This window comes from Diceros bicornis, chromosome 13 (assembly GCF_020826845.1).
Source record: "Diceros bicornis minor isolate mBicDic1 chromosome 13, mDicBic1.mat.cur, whole genome shotgun sequence".
Lineage (NCBI taxonomy): Eukaryota > Metazoa > Chordata > Mammalia > Perissodactyla > Rhinocerotidae > Diceros > Diceros bicornis.
Window position 1 is genome coordinate 33,414,632 of NC_080752.1, and position 23,007 is coordinate 33,437,638.

At 56.7% G+C, this 23,007-nt stretch overlaps 1 protein-coding gene across 1 annotated transcript; it reads left to right on the plus strand.

Annotated features, from left to right (window-relative positions):
• Positions 1-1,993: 1,993 nt before the first annotated feature.
• Positions 1,994-17,184, plus strand: EFHD2 (EF-hand domain family member D2). Its single transcript, XM_058552956.1, has 4 exons — positions 1,994-2,346; positions 14,206-14,353; positions 15,518-15,652; positions 16,705-17,184. The coding sequence occupies exons 1-4, from the start codon at positions 2,039-2,041 to the stop codon at positions 16,834-16,836; spliced, it is 723 nt and encodes a 240-aa protein (XP_058408939.1). The 5' UTR covers positions 1,994-2,038; the 3' UTR covers positions 16,837-17,184.
• The last annotated feature ends 5,823 nt before the right edge of the window (positions 17,185-23,007 follow it).

Below are 23,007 nucleotides of genomic sequence, written 5' to 3' on the forward strand. Positions count from 1 at the left end.
GTAATTAGCTGCTTTATAAGGAAGACTAAGAATTTGGCAAACCGGAGCATCTGCAGGCAGAACTTTTTAAGCTTCACTCTATACCCTGTCCCTAGTCTTTTGCATTCAATAAAAACAAACTATTGTACGTTCGTTGGGTCCTTCAACGTTGCATGTGGGAGATATAGAAACCTGCCTTTTGTAAGTAGCTGGACCAAACTGCCCAACACCGACAGAAACTTAATTCTGAGCTTTAAAGAAACAAAATCATGTCATTTAAGCTGAACATCTTTATTGCCTTCAGAAACAATCTCATAAATAAATAAAATTTAAAAAAAATTAAAAAAGGGCCGGCCCCGTGGCTTAGCGGTTAGGTGCTCGCGCTCCGCTGCTGGCGACCCGGGTTCGGATCCCGGGCGCGCACCGACGCACCGCTTCTCTGGCCATGCTGGGGCCGTGTCCCACATACAGCAACTAGAAAGATGTGCAGCTATGACATACAACTATCTACTGGGGCTTTGGGGGAAAAAATAAATAAATAAATAAAATTAAATAAAAAAAAAGAAACAATCTCAAAAATAAGTTATGGAAAATTTCACATTTTCTGAACCCTGAAGGTTTTTTTTCTCAATTTCATTCTTTTTTCAAATGCCTTTTAAATTAATTCAGCGATATTCTTAAACGATGGCAAATCGACAGTATCAACTGAAGGTCTGTTCTGTGCAAATCACTCTGTAACATAACAGCTTGCTGGCCTTACATTCTCAAGTGTTCTCTGCCTCCAAAGCATTGGTTTCTTAAGCCCCGCATCCGTCTTCTCTCTGCTCTTCTCTCTGCACGTTGACTGATGGGAGTGGTTTCTGCATAAGGGTCTTCAGCATCATTTCAGCTAGCATTTTAGAGAAAAAGCACAAAGCACAGTCCTCCTTCTAGATTAGTGATTCTCACACCTCAGTGAGCAGAATTCCCCTGAGTGCCTGTTAAAATGCAGATTTCTGGGCCCCACTCCAGAGATCAGTTTTGCGTATCTGGCTTGGAGCCTGAGAATCTGCATTATTAACCAGCACCACCCCCCACCCCCCCCATCCACTCCAGTGGTTCTGATGCTGGAGGTCCACAGCTTTGCAGTTTTAAGATGACAGACCAGACCACAGAGAGAAATCCTCTCTGGCCTCTTTCTGAAGCCCCATCCCATGGGCCTTTGGAGAGGGCATCTCTCCTCTGGGCCCCCCACAGAAATGGCAGCATCAAGATCTCCCTGCCAGTTCCCATAAAGCAGAGTCACAGGCGACAGCCGTGGCCCAGCAGCTATTTTGCCAAGTCATCCATGTGATGTGCTGGCCCGGGGGGACAGGACCAGCCTCTTCCCCCTTAGCTCTCCCCCTATCTCCGAGGACCTTTCAGGGCTGAGGCCCAGCACCATCTCCTTCTCAGCTGCTGGTCCATCCTTTTCCAAAAGACGCAGCAGCTCCAGCTGTGGTTAAATCTCCACGGGGATTCCTGCTCACCGGGTCCACCTTCTTCATTACCCCTGCATCCCTCATTGAGAACGCCAGTGTGTAACATCGAGTCGTCTCCATGGCAACCGACAGGGTGTCACAGACACAGGATTACGCCTTCACGGCGTGGGGATTCCAGAGAAGGGGTTGGGGGCGGCGCCCCCCTGAGCCCCTGACCCACATCCAAACTGCAGGGGAGGAGCCCCTCTTCCCGCCTCGGTCCCCAAACCCCAGCCCGACCTCTCCCGCTCAGCTGGCACCGTGAGGATGGCGAGGGGGATGGATTTTTACTGGGCCCCTCAACCTTACAGAGGGGATGGTGGCGGGCTCGGCGCTCCCCGCACTCCCGGCACTCCCGGCACACTTGAGCCCCAGCGCTGGCGACGGGGCGCGCGCGGGCTGCGCGGGGCGGGGCGGGGCGGGCGCGAGGGGCGTAAGTCCCACCTTCGGGGGCGGCGCCTGGCGCCGCGGAGTGTCAGGAAGAGGAAGAGCGCGGCCAGAGGCGGTGCGGGCGCGCGGCGAGCAGGGGCCGGGCCGAGGCGAGCGCCGCGCGGGCCACCATGGCCACGGACGAGCTGGCCAGCAAGCTGAGCCGGCGGCTGCAGATGGAGGGCGAGGGCGGCGGCGAGGCCCCGGAGCAGCCCGGGCTCAACGGCGCGGCGGCGGCGGCGGCGGGGGCGCCCGACGAGGCGGCAGAGGCGCTGGGCAGCGCGGACGGCGAGCTGAGTGCCAAGCTGCTGCGGCGCGCCGACCTCAACCAGGGCATCGGCGAGCCCCAGTCGCCCAGCCGCCGCGTCTTCAACCCCTACACCGAGTTCAAGGAGTTCTCCAGGAAGCAGATCAAGGACATGGAGAAGATGTTCAAGCAGTGAGTGCCCGCCCGACCCAGCCCCACCCACCCCGCGAGCCGGCCTCGGGCCCGGGACTCCCGACCCCGCGCCGCCCCGGGACCCCCGCTGCCAACTGAGCGCCCCCGAACCCCGACACACCAGGGATGGGGACCCCGCGGCCCCTTCCGGACAACCACCAGGCTCCAGGACCTCCTTCCCACCACGCATGTGGGTCTGGGGACCCCCGGCCCCTGGCACGCGACCCCTCCTCGTGGTGACGCCGCCCCCAGTACACCATCCGCGCGCACACGGAGTGGGAGACCGCGCGGGTCCTTCCAGATAATCACGAGTCCCCGCGAGCTCCCATTACCCCCGCACACACGGGCCTGGAGACTCTGGGTCTCCGGCCTAGGACCCCTTCCCGGTTAGTGACGCTTAAAACACTCACCCCCCAGCGCCTTAACAAAGGTGACCATTCCCTGCACCCATGCCACACACACTCCTTTTGCTGGGGTCCTTTCATTTCCTCTGCTTATCACAATCCCCCTCAACATAGGTTCTGGCAGCCCCCCCCTTCCCCTCCAGTTAGTCAGCATCTGCTAGCAAACTGTGCTCAAAGACCCTTCACCCTCTCCCACTCTTACCCCCATCCACTGTTAGCCAGGACCCCAATCCTTGACCCTCAGGTAGTCTCCCTAGGGAGGGACCCTTCCATCCGTGTCCCCCACTCTGCAGGTATGTACAACCCCCCCCAAGTCGTTTCTTCAGGGCTGAGTCCCCTCTCTCCACACGTCCCTCTCTCTTTTTGCCCTCCCTCCACCCTGCACCCAGCAGCTTTGCAGTCAGTGCCCCCCTGCTTTCTGTCGGAAGCCCCTCATCTCCCTCCCTTTCTCCCACTGGGTGCCCCCTTCCCTCCCCACATAGGGTCCCCGACACCCCACACCTTCCCATCTGACTTGCCTGGTTGTTTTCATTCCTACCCTTTACTCCAGTATAATTCCACACCCTGCTCTCAGCAAGTTGGACAGTCACCCCCAGGCCTGTGGCCTCAGCCCTCCCCCCCAAAAAAAACTTAAAATCTCTGTGAAGGGACCAGAGAGAAAGGGCTCCAGGACCCCTTCTGGTCCATCTCTGGGTCCACCCAGTTGGGATTGAGATGGTCAGCCAGCTCTCCCTCCCTTGGGGACCCTTCCCCGCCTCCTGTTGCCCATCCCCCTGCCACTGGCTCCTGGAGGGGGAGCAGCCCAGGGGTATGGTCTGGAGGGGATCTGGAAGCGGGTAGAACCATGCTGGGGCCAAGTCTTGGGTGAGGGAGTCAGGAGGTCTTGTCCTCCCGCCACAGGCAGCCCAAGACCAAGGGAGGGGTGCTGGCCCCACCTTGCCTGGGGCAGGAGGTCGGGCAGGCTGGGGCTGTGTGTCCAGACAGCGAGCAGGAAGCCCAGGAAGGGGGTGTTTTGCAACCGCACAGCTTGAGAAAGGCTCTTTCCCACTTCTCGCCGCTCGCTGCCACTGCCGCTTCTGCATTTGGCCCCAGTGCAGGGGAAGAGGTTTTTGGTTCTGCAGCCTAGATGGCTGGGAGCCCCATACTTTTCCAAGGGTCAGCCTGGGGGGAAACTGAGTCCTTAACCTTGCTCTGGGCCTCTGCGTGGAATTCTCTGGCCCCTGAGGAGCCGTCTCTTTGACACTAGGGTCTTGGTTGGGAGTTCTTCTAAAGTTTTTTCCCGGCCAGAGACTGGTGCCGTCAGGAGAGCAGGATTTCCAGGATTCCAGCCTGTATAGCTTGAAAGCTCCTTGAGCCCAGGGCTGGTTACACCCTCACTGCCTGGAACTTCCTTGTAGAGCCATTCCCCCAGGGAGGGCAGGGGAGACGATCCCTGCATTGACAGGACCCCTGCATTGACAGTGTGGAGGCACTAGGAGCTCCTTAGTGGATTCCTCCCAGCATCCCCATGACACAGAACTGTAATCGTCACCAGGGCACAAATGGGCAGTCGGGGCACAGAGAAGTTAAGTAACTTGCCAAGACCACACAGCTAGAAAATGATGGAGCCGGGATCTGAACCCAGGTCTGTGACTCTGAAACCCATGTTCTTCCCTTCTGGGTTTCCTGTCACAGAGATCTGTTTCCACGTGGGAAAACACACTCCTCCAACACCCCCTTCCATGTTCATGGCTGATTTTCCGCCTCGTGGACCCACTGCCAGCCCGCATCTTCTTTCTCTCAGAGTCCTCCTTCTCTTGGGCTTCCACAGCATCCCTCCCCCTGCCAAAAAAAAAAAAAAAAAAAAAGATGGAGCTGTTTGGGAAAGCGCAGACACCCCAAATGAGCAGGCACTTGCGAGGCTGCAGCTTGATTGGAAGGGACGCGTGGCTAGAGGAATGGTCTTGAAGCTGTGTTTGCTGAGCAAGCTCACTTTTTACAGAGGCATTTTTGGTGTTACTTTGATGAGGGGTAATTTGATGAAGACTGAGGGGAGCTGAACCCCTGCAAGCCACCTCTTGGCTTTGCTGCTGCTTGGTGGGGCGTCTGGAGGGGTGAGGCGGGCAGGAAGGGGCCAGGGAGCTAGACTTCGAGGGAAGGAAGTGCCGCCCGCTGGGGGCCCTGGCGAGGATGGAAAGCTACAGATTTTGTATTCAAGGAAACAAGGCTTCACTGTGCCAGCCCAGCCCAGCCCGGCCGACTCCCGGCTGTGAACAGCCAACAGACAGGCTCTCATGGAGGACAAAACCCTCGTTCTGCTTCTGCTGTCCGAGCGGGGCTGCAGCCTCCTGGCTCCAAGTAGGCCTGAGGATCACAGCCAGGGCTCTGCTGAGAGACTTCCCCCCTGGGCTCCGGATCCTGTGGCCGGGAGGAGGGAGCCCGGCCCTCCTGGGAAGCCATCCACCAGAGCTGTGTGCAGGAGACAGGAGAGATCAGAGGCAACTGGGAGCTGGCCTTTCCTTGGAGGCCAGGAGCTGGGAAGCCTGGGCTTCTATCCTGGCTCTGCCACTGAATTACCCAATCTGCTTGCCCTCGCTGGGCCTCAGTCTTCCCATCTGTAAAAGGAGCAGGCGGTATCTGATGATTCCCAAAGGTGATTCGGCAATGCCCCTTATGTCTGACGGGTCCTGAACCCTCTGGATGGCAGCACTGTCTTCCAGGGTCTTCTGGTTCGTCAGCAGTTACTTCCTGAGGATGGAGATGGAGGGAGGATGGAGGGGAGAAAGGGAAGGTAGACAGGCTCTTCGCCATCACTGACCTCACGCTGCAGCTGGGCAGTTTCCAGAGAGGAGAGACATTGTGGGTCGATTCCAGCCTTCTCCCCATTTTAAAGAAGAGGAAACTGAGACCCAGAAAAGCACAGTGACTTGCTTAGGGTCCCAGGGAGGTTTTCATTGGCTGAACCAGAGCATCTTGTCTGTACAGTGGGGATAGTGGGCCCCACTTCTGGGGGTGGGCTGGGAGGAGGTGAGATCTGGCACTGTGCCGGGCACCTGGAGGCACTGCATCAGTGGAGCCTGGACTCCATCCTCCCACCCTGTGGGGCCTCAGGCTGCGCCCATCACCTCTAAACCCACCCTCTCCCCATGTTTCTCTGCCCATCTGTCCAGGGCTGTGTCTGGAACCCTCCAGGGAAGAGGGGAATGATGTGGCCCCAGAGACCCTCAAAGGCTCAAGGTTCGAGGCTATGTGGGGCTCTGCAGGGTTTTGTAAGCCGAGACCTGCAGGAGACGTAGGCAGCCCTGTAATTCTGAACCTGCCGCGGAATCCGAGGACGATGCCCTAGTTCCCTGTTTTGCTCAGCCTGTCCCCAGCTGCATCACCTCATGACCCCTTGCGTCAGAGAGGCAGGCTTCCCTTTCCTTCTGGATGCCTCTTCCCTTCCCACCCTGTCCTCCTCTCCTCTCCACCTGCTCCGCCTCCCAGGTGTCTGCTCGGGGCCTTGCTGCTCACGGCACCTCCCCGGTCGTCCTCCTGGAAGACAGTATGGTGCAGTGGTTGGGAGCAGGGCCTTTGGAGTCTGCGGCCCTGGGTTTGAATCCCAGCTGTGGGCCCTAGGGCAAGGCACTTAAACCTTTCTGAGCCTGAATCCCTCACCCTAGAACAGGGAGAATAATAGCACCCACCTCACAGGGTTATGAAGTCCTTAACCCAGCGCTTGGCGCAATTTAAGTACCTATTAAGTTCCCCAGCCCTGGCAGGGCTTGTGTGGGCTGGCACAGAGGTATCGCCACAAAAGCCCCTGGCTGCCTCCACTTACCCCCCACAGAGCTGCCTGGCTGGCAACAGCCTTCTTGCTTTGGACTGGACTGAGGACACCGCAGGAGAGCCCTCCTTTTTTCCTGCCGCCAGACGCTCTGATTGACAGCTACATACGGCTTTGATAAATAACAAAAATGGGGAAACAAATTCATTATCCGTTAATTACATGGAAGGCAGGTGGCGGAAAAAAGTGAAGAACAGTCGGCAGCTCTGGATGATCCAAAACTGGGACCCCAGCGCCTGGCTGCTGCTGCCCTGCGGGGTGACTCTGGGCCAGCGCTCAGCTTCTCGGAGCCTCAGGGTTCCCTGGGAAAGAATCTACCTGGTAAAGTTCTGAGGATCGGGTTTAAAAAGTCCTGAGCCTTTGTGAAGCATCTACCATCATGTCTGGTCTGTGGGCTGTTAAAAACAGAGGATGTTTTTGAAAAACATGAAGGCCACTCGGTTGATCATTCATCCAACTGATATTTTATTACGTTTCTGCCAAATGCAAGTTCCAGAGACTTAGGGAAAGGATAAAGTTCCTGCCCTCAAGAAGCTTAAAGTCTCATAGAGAGCAGTGGTGTATAGGGGCCTTTGAGGGCAGAGAGGATGGGCCCACAAGGCTAGAGGTGGAAGCTTCCCTTTATTTCTACCACGAGGACTGAGAGTTCACATGAGAGATGCCGTGATGATGCGCTCTCCACAGCCAGCCCCCTGCCTCCACACCCTCTCCTTGTTCAATGGAGCCACCAGGTCCAGTTGCTCCCGAAGGAGCCTGTGCTATTTCAGGAATTGAATTTAATCCTCACCCAGCACAGTGAGCTGGGTACTATCATTATCCCTATTTGCCAGATGAGGAAATTGAGGCTCAAAGAGGTTGTCACTTATCTAACATCATAATAAGTGGCAGAGGCAGGATTAGAACCAGGTCTGCCTACAGGGAGCTCCAGAGGCCAAGTGAGGGCTGGTTATGGTGGGGAGCAGGGGGGCTCTCAGAGCCTCGGTGGGAAGCCGGCTGTGGGGATGCAGAGGGTGGGTCCTTCCACCTGCAGCGGCAGGAGCCTGGCTTCCTGGGGAGATGCCCCACCCCTGGGGAGGGAGGATTTCCCAACCTCATTCCTCGCCCTCTTCTCTTCCTACTTCCCCTCTGACTCTGAGTCACCTCTCCTCTCCCTCCGCCCCTGGGAGACTTTTGGTTCCCCATTGCTTTGCACCTTCTTGCCTGCCAGTCTCGTCTCCTCCGTGCCCTCTGGGTCCAAGGCCAGGCTTCAGCGGTAAGAGTCCAGGCTCTGGGCGAGCAGGTCCTGCTGCCTCCCGGGAGGCTCTTTCTGGAAGGCCAGCTCAGCCACAGGAGGCGGAGTCTCTCTGTGACCTCAGCAGGGACAGTCCGCACACCCTCCAGCAGCCAGTTCCTTCTGGCCGCCAGCACCCTTCTCCTTGGCTGACTTCCGCTTTTCAAGGACTGCGGAGAAACGAGGTTTCCGTGCCAGAAAGGTGTGGCTAGATGGGAGCCAGGCCCAGGGATTTCTGAGCTGTGTGGAGACCCACCTCGAGGCCCTTCCCAGCACTCGGCCCTCTGCTGGTTGAGAGGGCCACTGGCCGCCCCTCTAAGATTATCATCACCCATTTCACAGATAAGAAGACTGGGTCCCAGAGAGGTTTACACGACTTACACACAGCTACTAAGGAGCAGAGACAGGATTTGAACTTGGGTCTGTCTGACTCCAAGTCCCTTGCTCCCATGGGACCCAAATAGAGCAGCATAGCATCACCCAGGAGCTTGTTAGAAATGCAGATGCTCAGGTTCCACCCGACCAACTGGATCAGAATCTGCATTTTAACAAGATTCACCAGGTGTGCACATTGAAATTTAAGAAGCGCCGAGTCACCCCCAGCCATCTCCCTGCCGCGTGCCTAAGGTTGACCTTCAGGTAAAGCACGTTGCTAAGTCTGAGCGGTAGGGGATAAGAAGACGAGTGGAGGGAAGATTAAGTTAAACAATAAACACTGGGTTATATTAGACATTCAGTAAATGTTTGTTGCAATCACTGTTATAACAATGATTATTATTAAGAGCAGGCAGGGAAGGAGGCAGGGCGGGGGAGAGCTGGTGGAAGTCCCACTGCTGGTGCCACGAGTGGAGGGATGTGCCCCTCCTGGGCTCGGGTCCCGCATCAGGTGGTTGAACCTGAGCTTAGGATGTCCCCGAGCTCTGAGGGCCCCTGGCAGATTGCCCTCCGCTCCGTCTGATCCTCAGACTCACTGAAAAGCCATAGGGGAGCCATGAGCAACACACACATGCGCACACTCTCACACACCCTCTCCTTGGCTGACACAGGGCAACGGATCGAGTGTCAGATTCCGCAGATAGAGCTAGAGGAAGTGGTGAGCGGCTGGGCTTTCCCCACATGAGTCAGGCCATCTGGGGTGGGGGCGTGCAGGAACCGATGGCACTGCAGTCATCACTGAGCGTGGGGGCGTCCCCCTGCGTGGGGAGGCGGGCAGGGCTAAGTTGGCTGTAACCGCAAGGCCAGAATTTTTCTGTTGTCCAGAACTTTCCTGCCCCAAGGGACCTGCCTTCCCATTTCACAGGACAAAGAGTAAAGGCCCAGCAGCCATTGGGGCCTCCCCAGACAGGATAGGGGAGGACCAGGTCTCTGAATGCTGAGACCATGGCCAGCTGGCCACCTTCTCCAGCTGTCTGTCCCCCTGGGGACCCCCATGGGCAGAGGGGCCATCAACAGAGGCCTGGGGTGGGAATCAGAAGGGACAGAATTGGCATCCCCTGTGTTCCCAAACCAACTGCTGCCACCCTCCCCCTGTGCAGCGGCTGTGATAACTCTTCATTCTGCCGTCAGACTGCACAGCACAGCTGGTGGCTGGGGAGGGTCGTCCAGGAGGAGCAACTTTCTAATAGACAGTTTCAAAGCCTAAGTGAGCTGCCTAAGGGACGCAGTGAGCTTCCCGTCCTCAGGTATTCCAGACACCAGGCAGGAAAACTGCATTAGGAACCTGACCCTGACAAATGGCTAAATGAGGTGGCCTCCGACACCCCTCCCAACCTGAGGTTCTCTGGTGCAGGGTCTGGAGGCATCAGGACACAGCATAGTAGTTAAAAGCACATGTTTTTCGTCAGGACTGGGTTCGGATCCCAGTTGTGTTCTTGTCAGCTACGGCCTTGGCCAAGTCACTTCCTCCCCGAGCCTCAGTCTTCTTGTCTGTGATATGGGGATATTGATGCCTGCTTCACGGGGTTCTTGTGAGGATCTGGTGCAAAACCCTTGGCATGGTGCCTGGCACATGGTAAGTGCTTAGCACAGAGCAGCCACTAATGATAACATTGTTAGGAAATGGGGACAAGCTGGGGTGCAGGGCCAGGGCATTGATACCAGGCGCTGTAGGAGCCAGCCACTGCCCACCACCGTGGCTCCTGGTTATCAGAACCCGGGAGGAGGAGGAGCAGCCAGCTGGGTGGGACCTGCTCAGCCCGAGGGGGCAGAGTCTGCCTGCGCGGTGGCTGGCTGCTCCACTTTCAAGGCCGGGAAGGGGATTTTGTCACCAGCATCCGGGGCAGCAGCTGCTGAGCCCTCCCTGTGGAGAACTGTTCGGGGGGAGGCAGGGAGGAATGTGGGCACGGTGCCAGGTGTAGCAGCCTCCCTGCGGTGCTGGGGAAAAGTGCTGAGCTCCCAGCCCGGCAGCTTTGTTACCAGTCCTGTGGAGGGAATTGGCCCTCCCAGGCAGGCCCCAACCCCGGCTCTCAGCCCAGCCTCCCCCGGCCCTGCAAGCTTGAGAACTTGGGACCATCCATGGGACCAGGAAGAAGGAAAGCTGCTAACTTTTAGAATCCTGCAGTCTACTGGCTGTGTGGCCCTGGGCTGGTTGCTGCCCACTCTGGGCGCCAATCTCCCCACATAACATGAAGCGGGTGGGCTAGGCTATCCAGATAGATCTTGTGCTGACCCTCTTTCCCTGGATCCTCTGAGCCACCTGCACCCTCAGTTCCAGCTCAGGGAGAGGGCTGATGGATGAGAGGGTCCCCCCAGCTGGGGATGTGCCTGTTTCCAGCCTTCTTGGAACGTCATTCACTCCTATGTTGGCAGTCTTCCGCCTGCTGGTGGCAGTCTCCCCCTATGTTACTTCTGTCCCTGTCAGAGGAAGAACAGGAGAGTAATCCAGGGCTGCGGCTCCTCTGTCCCTCTGCCCAGAGAGAGAGCAAAGGCTCTGTCCTGCCATCTTTCCACCTCCCCAAGTGGCCGGGTCTTTGACTCAGGCCTAATGGGGGGGACATAGTGGGACCTTCAGAGGAGGGGGAGATGCTGGAGGGACCTCTGGATCGTCTTGTCCCCCCCACCGACCTCCGGGCCACTCTACAGCAAGCATTTCCGCCCAGCCATGCCCCATCAGGACTGGTGCCCAGGGGAGAAGCCATGGTATTTTTTTATCATTATTCTTATTATTGGCACCATTTTTATATGTGCGAAGTACTTAGTGTAGTATCTGGCACACAGAAGTTCTCAATATCTGCTATTATTATTATAATGAAATTGGCAGGTTTTAAGCACAAACTATGTACTATGTACTAGGCATTTTATACCTATAATCTCATTTAGTCTTTAATCCTGAAGGTAGATATTAAAAATAGTAATTTATTATTATTATTATTATGTTAGCATGTATTAATTGCTTACTGTGGGCTAGGCTGTGTGCTAAGCATCTCCTTGGATTGTCTCTTTTAATCCTTGCCTCAGTCCTGAGATGGGTCCTTTGATCCCCAGGATGTAATGGGGAAATTGAGGTTTGTGGGGTCAGGTGACTTGATCAGGGTCACCCAGCCGGCAGGTGGCAGATCTGGGGTTTGGACCCAGGTCAGTCTCAGCAGAGTTGATGTGAGCACAAACCTTCAAGGTCATCTTCAGTCAGCTTAACCCTGGAACCCGGCTGATCCAGTGACCCAGAGCCCACCCTATGGATGTCCGCTCCCCGGGGGGTTCATGGGAACAACCCCGTCCAGTGTTGCCTCCTCTGGGGCCCCACCTTCCACCCCAGCACCTGGCCTCTCCCTACCCTCTGTCACCTCCCCTTGGCGATTGATCCGCTGGTACTGCGGCCAGCCCTGTATTGTCCCCCCGGGGGCCCGAGGTGGTGCCCAGACCGGTAATTGATTGCCCCTTGATTGCTGCAGGCGGCCGTTCAAGCCGCAGTTGGAGCTGCAGCCCAGCCAGGCCTGGGAGCTGCCAGAGACCGAGAAATCCAGAGCCTAAGTTTCCGTCCAAGTGTGGACACTTCATCTGTGCTTCCTCTGACACTGAGCCGGAAAACTACACTTGAGCAGGCAATAAAGCTGTGGCTCAAGAGAGGAGGGTGGGGCCCTGGAGAGAGGAGAGCCTGGGAATCCGGGGATGGGGTCTGAGTGCCTGGCCTGCTGGTTATCAGGCCAGGGCCCTCCCTCTACAGTCCTTGTCCCCTAATCAGTCACGTGGGAAATAACACTGACTTCCCAGGGCTGCCGAGCGCAGAGGTTGTAAAGAGAAAATGCCTGGCACACAGTAGGAGCTTAAGCAAGGTAACGAAACCTCATTGTAGGGGTGGCAGCCGCTGTCTCTGGAGCCACTGCATGTGCCAGGCCCTATGCTGAGAACTCAGTCGGTCCTCACGGTGACCCCATGAGAGGGGCGCCATTGTGCCAGGCTTCTCAGCCTCAGCCGGGGGCTCAAAGGGCTCAGTCTGCTGGAACGCAGGCCGTCTGCTCCGTGTGATTTGCCCCAGCAATGGCTGACTCCCTCACCAGGCTGCCCCAATACTGTCACTGAGGGTCGTGCTGCAGCGCCCAGCCCCTTACAGGCGGCACACAGGCTCCCAAGATGGAGGAGGGGCCTCTGCCGTGCCCCCCAACAGGGCCCCTCCAGCTCTGAGTGGAGCTTGGACCACGGGACCGTACTCTGGCCTGACCCTCCCGAGCCCCACAACCCTCTACCACATGCTCTCACATCTGCTTCCTCCCCAGCTGTGGCCACTGCCCACAGGGACCACTGACCCCTCCACCCCCATTCCAGCCCGCTCACCCCACGATGGGGAAGAAGGCCTCAAGACCCTCTGTTCCCTACAGGGTTCCCAGAGACCCATCGGGCACTGGGGGCTTCTGAGATCCCTGTGCTGCGTCACTTCCAACCACTGACTCACTTGCTCGTGAACTATTTATACCCCTCACACAAATGCTCCGCTCAGCGCTCCCGGCAGACATCTCTGTTCTGCTGGCGGCTCCAGGACATGTGGAGGGGGGCTGGGCACAGAGCAAATGTTCAGGTTTATGAGCCCAACAGATGTGGGGTGGAAGCCCAGCTCCTTCCTTTACTGCTGTGTGACCTTGGGCTCGTCACTTAACCTCTCTGAGCCTCCATTATAAAATAAGGTTATTATGAAGATTAAGTAAAATAAAGTATGTAAAGTTCCCAGCATAAAGATTTCAGAAAGTGGTTGCTATTAGAAGTCCAAAGTCATGTGAAGCTTGTGTATAACTAGAGGTGGGAGGGAAAGTGGGGAGCCCTGAGGAAGGCACAGGAGTGAGGTGTGTGTTTATGCAGGACTCCAAGTCTCCAGGAGATCGGTTTCTGGAACTCAGCCCCTCTATGTCACACTACTGTCACCAACACTGTCACACAGTCAGCTTGAACTTGAACCAGCTTGGGGACTGTACTAGGATTCTTTAGACTCAGAAGGCCCATTTTGCCTGAGACCCCTCTCCCCAGCCCACCAGGAGACAGGGCTGGTGTTTGGTTAGCCTGATAAGAGGGCCCGGCTGTGCCGTGTGAACAATGCCCACGTCTGCCATGCTGCCTGCTCCGGGCACCAGTGGTACCGTCCCAGCTGGGGGACGGGGCCTGGAGGCCACCTCTGACCCAAGTTCTTAACACAAGGAGGCTGGTCGAGAGGGATGTTTATACTCCGCCCCCCACGCCATCCCTGTCTCTGCCAGGCCCTTGGTGGTAGAAAAAAGAAGCCTGAAATGTGCAGGACAGAGACACTGTCATCACCTAATCAGTGTTCCAGGCCTTTCCAGCCACCCAGCCATATCCCCACCACTCACTGTAGGCATTCTGCACAACCTGTTCCCTGGACACACCCCGGCCGCCTCCTAGAAAGCTAGAAGTAGGCTTCCCTTCTGTGACCTCTGGCCCTGCCCTGTGACACGTGGTACCTTCTGCCTCCCTCCTGGGTGGGGACAGGGAGTCCATCGAGTGCCCATGGAGATGCCGGTAAGCCAGCTGGTCCTGGAGATGGTCAGTGAGCGCTAACGTCAGAGCCCACCCTCCCCATCCGCACCCCCATGGTATTGTGAATTCCCTGATTGTTTATGTCACATTCGGTACAGGGAGGCTGCGACACATTCAGCTTCCTTGTGTAGCAGACTTGTCCAAAAGTTAGTACTGTTCAACATGTGGGAGGCTGCCAGGCCGCGTGGTGAGTTCCCCATCAGCAGAGGTAACCACGTAGCAGCTGGGCCACAAATGGGGACTTCACCTGGGCCAAGGTCTCTTCCAGCTGTGACGGAGTGATGTATTGATGAGCAGTGCCCCCTGAGTTCCCAGGCTCCTGCCTTCCACCTTCTGACTGCTCTGACTGGTCAAGCATGAGGTGTCAGGATGTCCTCAGGCCTCTCTCTCTGTGCCCACAGGTACGATGCCGGCCGGGACGGCTTCATCGACCTCATGGAGCTAAAGCTCATGATGGAGAAACTTGGGGCCCCCCAGACCCACCTGGGCCTGAAGAACATGATCAAAGAGGTGGACGAGGACTTGGACAGCAAGCTTAGCTTCCGGGAGGTGAGCCCTGCTCCCCGGGGGGCGGCTCCTGAGGGCTGGGTGCTGGGGAGGGACTAAGCCCCTCTGCCACTGAGCGGCATGGTCCTCAAACAGCCGCTGTCGAATGTTGAGGCCCCAGCGGGATCCTAGAGCGGGCACTGGGGGCTTCTGAGATGCCTTAAGTGCGAAGGAGGGACATCCATTGCTTCATGTAGTGAGCACTTACTGAGTGACTTCTGTCACAGACGCTGTGTGGGCTCTGGCAGTACAGAGAAAGGCCCTGTGCTGCAAGGGTCCTGGAGTCAGAGGGAGATGCGTGAAGAGTGAAATAACAGGGTGCTGTGATGCAGGAGAAGCAGGGACAGACGGAGGGGGTGACACGTCCTGCAGGCCGGAGAGGAGCCAGGCCCTGGGCTCGGTGACGTCACACTCCGGATCCCACTCGGTCCTCACTCTGACACAGGAACCACGGGCAGGCCTGTTGATGGAAGAGGAAACGGAGGCTCAAAGCCAGATAGCAGTGGGACCGGACCCCAGGCAGCAAACGGTTAAATGCCAGGGTCAAGGCTCAGACTGGGCCTTGGAGAACTAGCCAGAGCATAGAGAAGGAGGGGCAAGAGAAAGGTTGGGGGAGGGGGCACCTGGGAGAGGACAGTCCCAGGGAGGAAGGTGCGGGCAGTGCGGAGTAAGGGTTTGGAGTCGGGACATGGGTTCAAATCCTTCTTCCATCACTTTCTAGGGCTGAGATTTGGGGCAGGTTTTTTCTTGTTTCTGAACTGTCCTCATTCTGTACACTGGGCACAGTCATGTACCTTTAGGACTCAGTAAATGGAATTTAGAGTGGATTCGTTTGGGGAACAGAGGAGACAAAGATAAGACACTCTTGATGGGACCTGAGCATGGACAGAACATGCCTGCAGTAGCCCCGGATCCTGGGAGGGCAAGAGGTGGGTCACCTAGCCTCCCATTGTACAGATGGGCAAACTGAGGCCCAGAGAGGGAGGGGCACAGGGGCCTGTGCAGGGACACAGAGCACGGAGTGGGGAGAACCCAGACCTCTGGCTCCCGGTCCTATGAGTGCCCCTCTTTTTTCTCTGGAAGGCCTGAGGCTGGGCCTGGGTGTGGCCAGGGACTCCGGCCCCTTTCCCTCTCTCCCTGACCCCACGCACTTTTCTCCCTGCGCAGTTTCTCCTCATTTTCCGCAAGGCAGCGGCTGGGGAACTGCAGGAGGACAGCGGGCTGCACGTGCTGGCCCGCCTCTCCGAGATTGACGTCTCCACTGAGGGCGTCAAGGGGGCCAAGAGCTTCTTTGAGGCCAAGGTGAGGAACCGGAGGATGTGTGGAGCCCGGGGTGGGGGGCCTGACCCTGGCTCGAGGAGGGCGGTGACTGGGCTATAACAGGACCCTGCGTTAGCTCAAGGGCCAGCGCTTCCCCTTCCTGTCCCTGCTGAGGCTGCAGACAGGAGACAGGAAGCTGACACCCCGGCCGAGCTGGGCAAGGCCCACAGTGTGCCCTCCTGGCTCTGTCCCCTCCCATCCAGGCTGTGATCTTTTCCAGCTTCCACTTTCTGTCCCTGTGCCGGGGGTGGGTAAGGGGTATGTACTGTCAGAGAGGGGACAGGGACCACTTTGAGCTGCCCCTGGCACACAGAGCCACTACCCCCAAAGGACTGGGCCTTAAAGAGTGAGCCCAAGAGACAGCAGAGCAGGCCCAGAAACACAGCACTGGCTCCCGGGGCCTCTCAGAGACACCAGCCCCGCCAGCCCCAGCCTATAGGGAGGATGATGAGCCCCAGAGACCACGTACATGCACAGCACCCTTCCCTTTCAGCACACATTTAGATGGAAGGGACACATATGGCTCCTGGGTCCCACCCCCCCAGGGCCCCAGGGCACCTGCCTTTCCATGTTTCTCCCTCTTCCCATGTGAGCTAAGAACATTCCTTCTCAATGCTGCTCCTGCCTCCCTTTGGGCTTCTAGGGTTGATGGGATGTTTCAGGGTCATCAGTGGGACCAGGTGTGCAGCTGGGCTCCCCAGGACGGGAAACAGGGTGAGGATGGCAACCTCAGAAGCTCCCACATCGAGGAGCCTTGCCACGCAGCAGCCACTGACTGTGCCGTATCTCTTTCAATCCTCCCAACAGTCCGTGAGGTCAGAGTGACTGAGCAGCAGGCTCTAAACGGAGAAACTGAGGCTCAGAGAGGTGAATGCAGTGCCCGCCCCAGGGCCAGAGCTAGTGAGAGGCAGAGCTGTGCGTGTGTTGGTGGGAGGGGCACAGCAGAACTGGAGGCCGGGAGGACCCCAGAGCAAGCCCACAGTGGAGGCGCAGAGACCCCGCCCACCGTGACCCGCCTGGCCCCCTCCCCCCAGGTCCAGGCCATCAGTGAGTCCAGCCGCTTTGAGGAGGAGATCAAGGCGGAGCAGGAGGAGAGGAAGAAGCAGGCGGAGGAGATGAAGCAGCGGAAAGCAGCCTTCAAGGAGCTGCAGGCCACCTTCAAGTAGCGAGGGGCTGGGCCTGACCGCACGGCCCTGGCTCCAGTGCCCCATCCAGCAGGCGAGGGCGGGCACACGGGAGGCCGAGCGTGAACCCTCGGCTCTGTCTGAAGGGACAATCCTGAAAACCTAAAACACCTGTGCACGGAGCCAGTTGAGGGCCTCACAGAAGTGGTCCAGCCTCTCCCCGCTCCTCTCTGCTGTTCCTGAGGCCACGACACCAGCTCTGGCTCCCTGCCCGGCCCGGCCCAGCCCTCCCTGGCAATTCCTGAGTCTCTCTCACACCCCTGGCTGCCCCGCTGCCTGCTCCAGTGCTGCTTGATGCTCCGAGCCCTGCTCCTGGCTCTGCGGCGCTCCCTGCCCAATGTGCCTGCCCCCCCACACACTCCTCCCCTCCCCTGTGCCTCTCCCTTTTCACCTCCTCCCCTACCCAGAGGCCACCTGCCCTTAACCAGCAGGCTGCACTGGCCCTGGGGCCCTCTGAGCCCCTTCCTAGCCTGGGGTGTGACAGATGGCAAGAAGTGTGGCCCACTGCATAGAGCTGGGCCTAAGGAGCTGATCAGAGGCACAGGGGCTCCCACCCCCAGCACCTGTTCCTCCAGCCCTGCCTCCCCTCTGCTGAAGTCAAAGCAGGAGGCCTCCATCTTGGCAAAGGGACCCAGGCCCCTGGCGCCCCATGCTGACTTGTAGACCCCAGCTCTCTGGAGCCCAGCCTGGCAGGGTGAGGGGCAGCTGTGCCAATCTACCTCACGGGCTCACACTCTGCCAGCCATGCCATGGATCATGGGCAGGGAAGGCTCTGGGGGCAGAAACAGCACTCCCTAGTCCCCCCAGAATAGCCTGAGTGTCCCAGGGTCTCTGGAGAGAGCAGGATGGGGAAGAGGGACTGGCCTTTCATAGGGAAGGAAACCAGCACCCATCTCCATTCTCCAGGAGGCGTCCAAGAAGTGCTTTAAGTGGTTTGCGTGGACCAGGCGGTGGACAGCAGGGGGCCTCGTGCAGCTGTTCCACGCCATCCTTCCCCCGGTGATGTCCACCACCTTGTCACCAGCCCTGTCCCATCGCACCCACCCCCTGAGGAAGCCTGGGGACCCCAGCCCACCCTGTGCCCTTCTCCAGACGGGCCTCAGCCATGCCCATGCCACTGGCCTGGTCCCACGCAGCTCCCGATGTGCTGGCTCACCCGTGTGCGTGTCTGTGTGTGTGTCTGTGTCCATTGCTGTCTTGTGAAACTGTGCCCATCACCCAGTCCAAACGAGTGAGCGGCCATTGAGGCCACAGTTATGCAACTTTCAGTGTGTGTCATGACAGTGTCACTGCTTTTTAAACTCGATAGCTCTTTATTTTAGTAAAATGCCCCAAGAGTCGCTGAGGCTCCTGTTGGACTTGCAAAGGTTTTATTTTTTTGGCCTTAGAATCTGCAGAGTTTAGGAGGTACCGACCCCAGTGCAGCAGCCCTGGCCCTGGACTGCATTTGCCTTAGCAGTTATGTTTATACAGATGAGTATAACAAGGTCTTTTTCTTTTGGTGTAGTGCTTTTTATTTTTTTCCTCCCTCTCACCCCCAAAAAAGAAAAAAAAAAGCTACTTCTTCATTTGGTGGTACGATTATTTTTGTTAACTAAAATAAGATAAAATTCTATATTCTTATGTGTGTGTGGTTCTTCTTGGTTGATGGGGGAGGGGAGGGGTGGGGAAAGGACGGGACAGGGACAAGGTCACCTGGACACTAGGGCAGCATTTGCTCAGGTGGCTCCTGTGTCATGTCAGATGCCAGGGAGAAGAGGGGAACCTCCGTAATGGGAGAGGTTGAATTTCATGCCCACCTGCTATCACTACGCACTAGGCTAAGCCCTTTGCACATATTAACTCATTTAATCCTCACAACCAGCCCATGAGGGGGGTGCTATTTTATTCCCAGACAGGAACAGGGAGACCCAGAGAGTCCCCTAGAGGCACACAGGCCTGCAGGGCGGCAGGGGGCAGGCCTGGGCGCTTCAGGCCCTTCCCCCTGGGCCCCCACCCATCCAGCCACCAGGCCTGGTGAGTTCAGAGGAGGGCACTCAGGGGGAGTGGCACCAAGGCCACAGGGATTCTGGATTGATGCTCCCTAGGCCCCCCAGACTCTCCCACACACACAGAGACACCCCCAGCCTCCCCCACCATACACACAGGCTGGGGTATTGGGGTAACGAGGAAAGATCAGGGTGCGCCCTGTGTGGCTTTGGACAGATCAGGCTCCTACTGGGTCTCAGTCTCCCCATCTGTTTGATGCGAGGATGGTCTAGGTTCTCAAGGTCTTCCCAGCCCTATGGTTTCCAGGTAGGGTGCCCCCATCTCCCAGGTGCAACCTGGAGTGGGGTGCAGGTGGGAATTTGGGATTAGGCTGGGCATCGCTGCCCCCACGTGGACATTGCTGGTACTACAGTGGCCACTCGGCCCTCTGCCTCTGGCTTCCTCACAGGGAGGGCTGTGTCCTTGAAGTGTTTTTCCTCAGGAATGCCACCACCACATGCCACCCAATCCCTGAGATGCCACCATCATTAACACAGCGTGTTAGGCTAGGCATTGCCTTTCCATACTCCTTCCCCAAGGGAAGAACATCAGAACCACTACCGTCCTAGCGCATAAGGGTCTCAGAACCCAGGGACAGAGGATGGTGACAGGAAAGGGCTAAGAGTCAGGCTCCAGAGCCCCCGCCCAGCTGGCCCAGCAGTGAATACAGACCTCGAGCCTTCAGCATGTGAGAGACTGGCCGCTGTCCAACGCCAGGGCCCTCCACCAACAGGTCTCAGTGGGGAGGGGGCCCTTGGCCCTGGTCTGTGCAAGACCCCCTGACTCCCAGCCGAGGCAGAAGGGGCAGGCTGAAGAATGAAGAGGCCTGAAGTGATTTAGGGGCCGAGAGTGAGAGAGGGAGACGGCTCCTTAAAACCCTTCCCAGGTCCCGCCCTCTCAGTAAGCTGTCCCTCCACTGAGTCCAAGCCCCTGTAACCAAACACCAACCCCCTCACTCAGCCCCACTGAACCCACTCAGTGAACCCCCCAGTACTTCCACCTGGTTTTGAGGAGAAACCCTGCCAGCCCCGAGGCTGGCCCCTCAGTGGGCCTCACCCAGGATGTAACAGCTGCCAGCCGAGAGTGCCGTCCCCGTGACTAAAACTGTCACAACTAGGTGCCACAAGAAACTCAAAGGTGGGTTTGGAAGCAAACAACTGTTTTTTCAAGTTGTTTCTTCTCCTTTTCTGTGTTAAGGAGATGTAACCACCAGCTGTCCTGAAACTAACCAGGCCTCACCACAAGAGCTCCCCCCATGACCTTTGCCTTTAATACAAAGATCTCACCAGGAGGAGCTTAAGCCTCATTATGTGGAAGCATGTTCTCCAACTGAGACTGTGCAAGCGAATACCCACCTCTCCCTTTTGAATATTCATTCCCCAACCAAATAAAAGTTCCTGCTTCCCTTTGTTCGGGGACGCCATGACTTTGGAAATGATTCCTCATGGCCTCCTATTTGCTGCAAATACACTTTACTTTGTGAGACAACTTCCACTGGTGTAGAGTTTTATTTAACCCACCAGGAGGCAAGCCCACTTGGTTCAGTAACACAACTATAGGCCCAAGTCAGTGCACCTGCCCTGTTTCTCAGGCTCTCATCACCCCCTACTCCTCACCTTGGCATTGCTTCTCCTGAGTTCCCCCTCCCCTCAGCCCAGCCTCCACCAAGTCACCCATGGTGATTTTTACAGCACAGTCTAGCCCTGAGGGGCTGGAGGACACTGAGTTCCCAGATCCTGGAAGGTCCCACTCCAGGCCATGGAAAACGCGAGGTTCAGCAGCATGGGGGGTGGGGCTTTTAGCATCCTCACGCTCACAACTCCAGAAGTTTATTTTGAATATGGAATCTGCAGAGATTCCCAGCCCGCACCCCATCAAGCTCCAACCCAGAACTAACCTCTTCTTGTTCAGGGCTCCCAGACCTTGGCCTGGAACTCTCCAAGGAACACTTATCACCCTGCCTGGCAGGGAGCTCCAGCGGTGCTGAACAGGGTCTTCTCATCTCTGTAGTCCCAGCCCAGCACAGAGCCTACACATAGTAGGTGCTTTATGTAGTATGTGGGAGGAGTGAATGAATGAATGAATGGCTTCTGTGTACACGGTATGTCAGTGCCTCACAGTCTGGGCAAACAAGAGTCACATCTTTAAGGACTCAAGCTAATCCAGCTCCAAGCCCCCTCCCCTCCAGTCACAGGAAGTCCTCCCCCAGGGCTCCCCTCTGCAGATATTCGTGAGCCTTCCCGGGCTGCTTCTTCAGTCTTGGTCACCATGGCCAGAAAATCAGGTCAGCCACTCACGTGTCCCCACCATCACTTAGGCAGTCTGAGCCACTGGAGTGATGGCGTCCTCTGACCGGCCGCCCCCCTGCACCAGGGCCAGGTCAGGAGGGGCTGGCACTAGCCGTGCACACGCCCAGAGATGCTCCCTCCTCCGCCCAGTTGCTCCCAGTGAGAACACAGTTTTCTCCTTGGCTGCCCCAGGCCACAGCTAAAGGCACTTCCAGGGCCCAGAGAAGGCGCTCACGCTGCCCCACAAAACATTCCCCCAGGTCTCTCTCTGCCACTCAGTCGTGCATAACCCGACATGAGGAGGGGCATAGCCAGGGCCCGATTATCCGGCAGTACAGTGGGCACAGGGCCTGGAGCCCACAATACCTCAGGGCCCACAAAAATGTTTTGGTTTCTTTTAAAATCAGCAAGAAAAAAAATGAACATAACCCAAACAGGATTATATTAGTCTTTATACTCATGTAGTCATAAAAGATAATGTTTAATACTTTTCGGTGGAGGAAGGGGCCCACAAAGGCCAAAGGGCCCAGTGACAGTCCAGACTCGAGCTTCCTCATAAGAACCAGATGACAACAACAACAGTAACAGTAACAGTCAACACTGACACAGTGCTTGCCCTGTGCCAGGCACTCCCCACAATAGCCCTAAGAGGCAGGTACCATTTTTCACCCCCATTTTATAGATGAGGGAATGGAAGCACAGAGAGGTTGAGTCACTAGCGCAATGTCACACAGCTAGGAAGCAATGGCTCTGGGTTTCCATCCTTCAGGACTATGGTCCAACGCCAGGCAGGGCACTCAGCATCCCGCCTTCAGCATCTGAAACAGAATAAGGTGACCTCAGTTTTCTCCAAGTACAATTGTCAGTGCTGCCTTACATAAGGGCCCCACCTGGTAAATGTCTCACAACAAGGAAGTTCCCCTAAAGTTGAAGCTGTCTGCACCTTCCTGAGCAGCCAGCAACCTCCCTCCAAAAGAAGGTCAGTTTCTTTGTAAACATTCCAAAAAAAGAAAACAATTAATGACTCTTTATCTGTCACCTCACTATCTGTGCACCTGTGCAATTAAGGCTATTTTCACATTTGGGCACATGTTTGAATGTGCAGCACGTGGCTGTGCATGTGTCTGTGTATAACTGAATGCTGTATATGTATGGCAATGGTGTACGCATGTCTGTCTGTTTGTCCCTGTGTGCTCGTGTATCTCTGGGCATGTACACCTGACTCAGATAGGCACTAAGACATTGCCTTATCTCTCTGCATGTAAATCTGCAAACTCTCCACACAGAAGCCCAGTTAATCACTTTCCCAAGTTGTTCAAGAGAAACTGAGGCCTAAAGAGGTTGCCCGAGTCTGGGGTCGTCCAGCAGGTCACTGACTGACACAGAAACCAAGTCTTGTTTCCTGACCCCCAAACACTGCCAGCCCCCGGGGACCTGTCACCCAGCTCAGTCCACATCCCTGTTTATGAGGGCAGTCCCCAGGCCAGGGTGACCCTTTGCAGAGTTTGGCCACCAACAGCTCGGGGTCTGAGGTGTATCAGGCAGTAGCCACTGACCCCTCTGTCAGGACCAGCCTCTAGAATGCAACAGAAAGTTCCCGCAGCCTGAAGTCCCCCAGACACCCCAGGTCTGAGGCCTGAGGTCATCACGGCAGGCCAGACCCCTACACGCTCCCTCACACTCCCTCACACTCCCCATCTCTCTGCTGTTGTTTTTTAATACAACTTGGTTGATTTTTATTTACCAAAGTAACACGTGCTCGTTTTGAAAAGGAATTTAAGCTGAATAAAATATGTAAGTGAGACTCCTCCTTCAACCCCTAGATAACCACATTCAC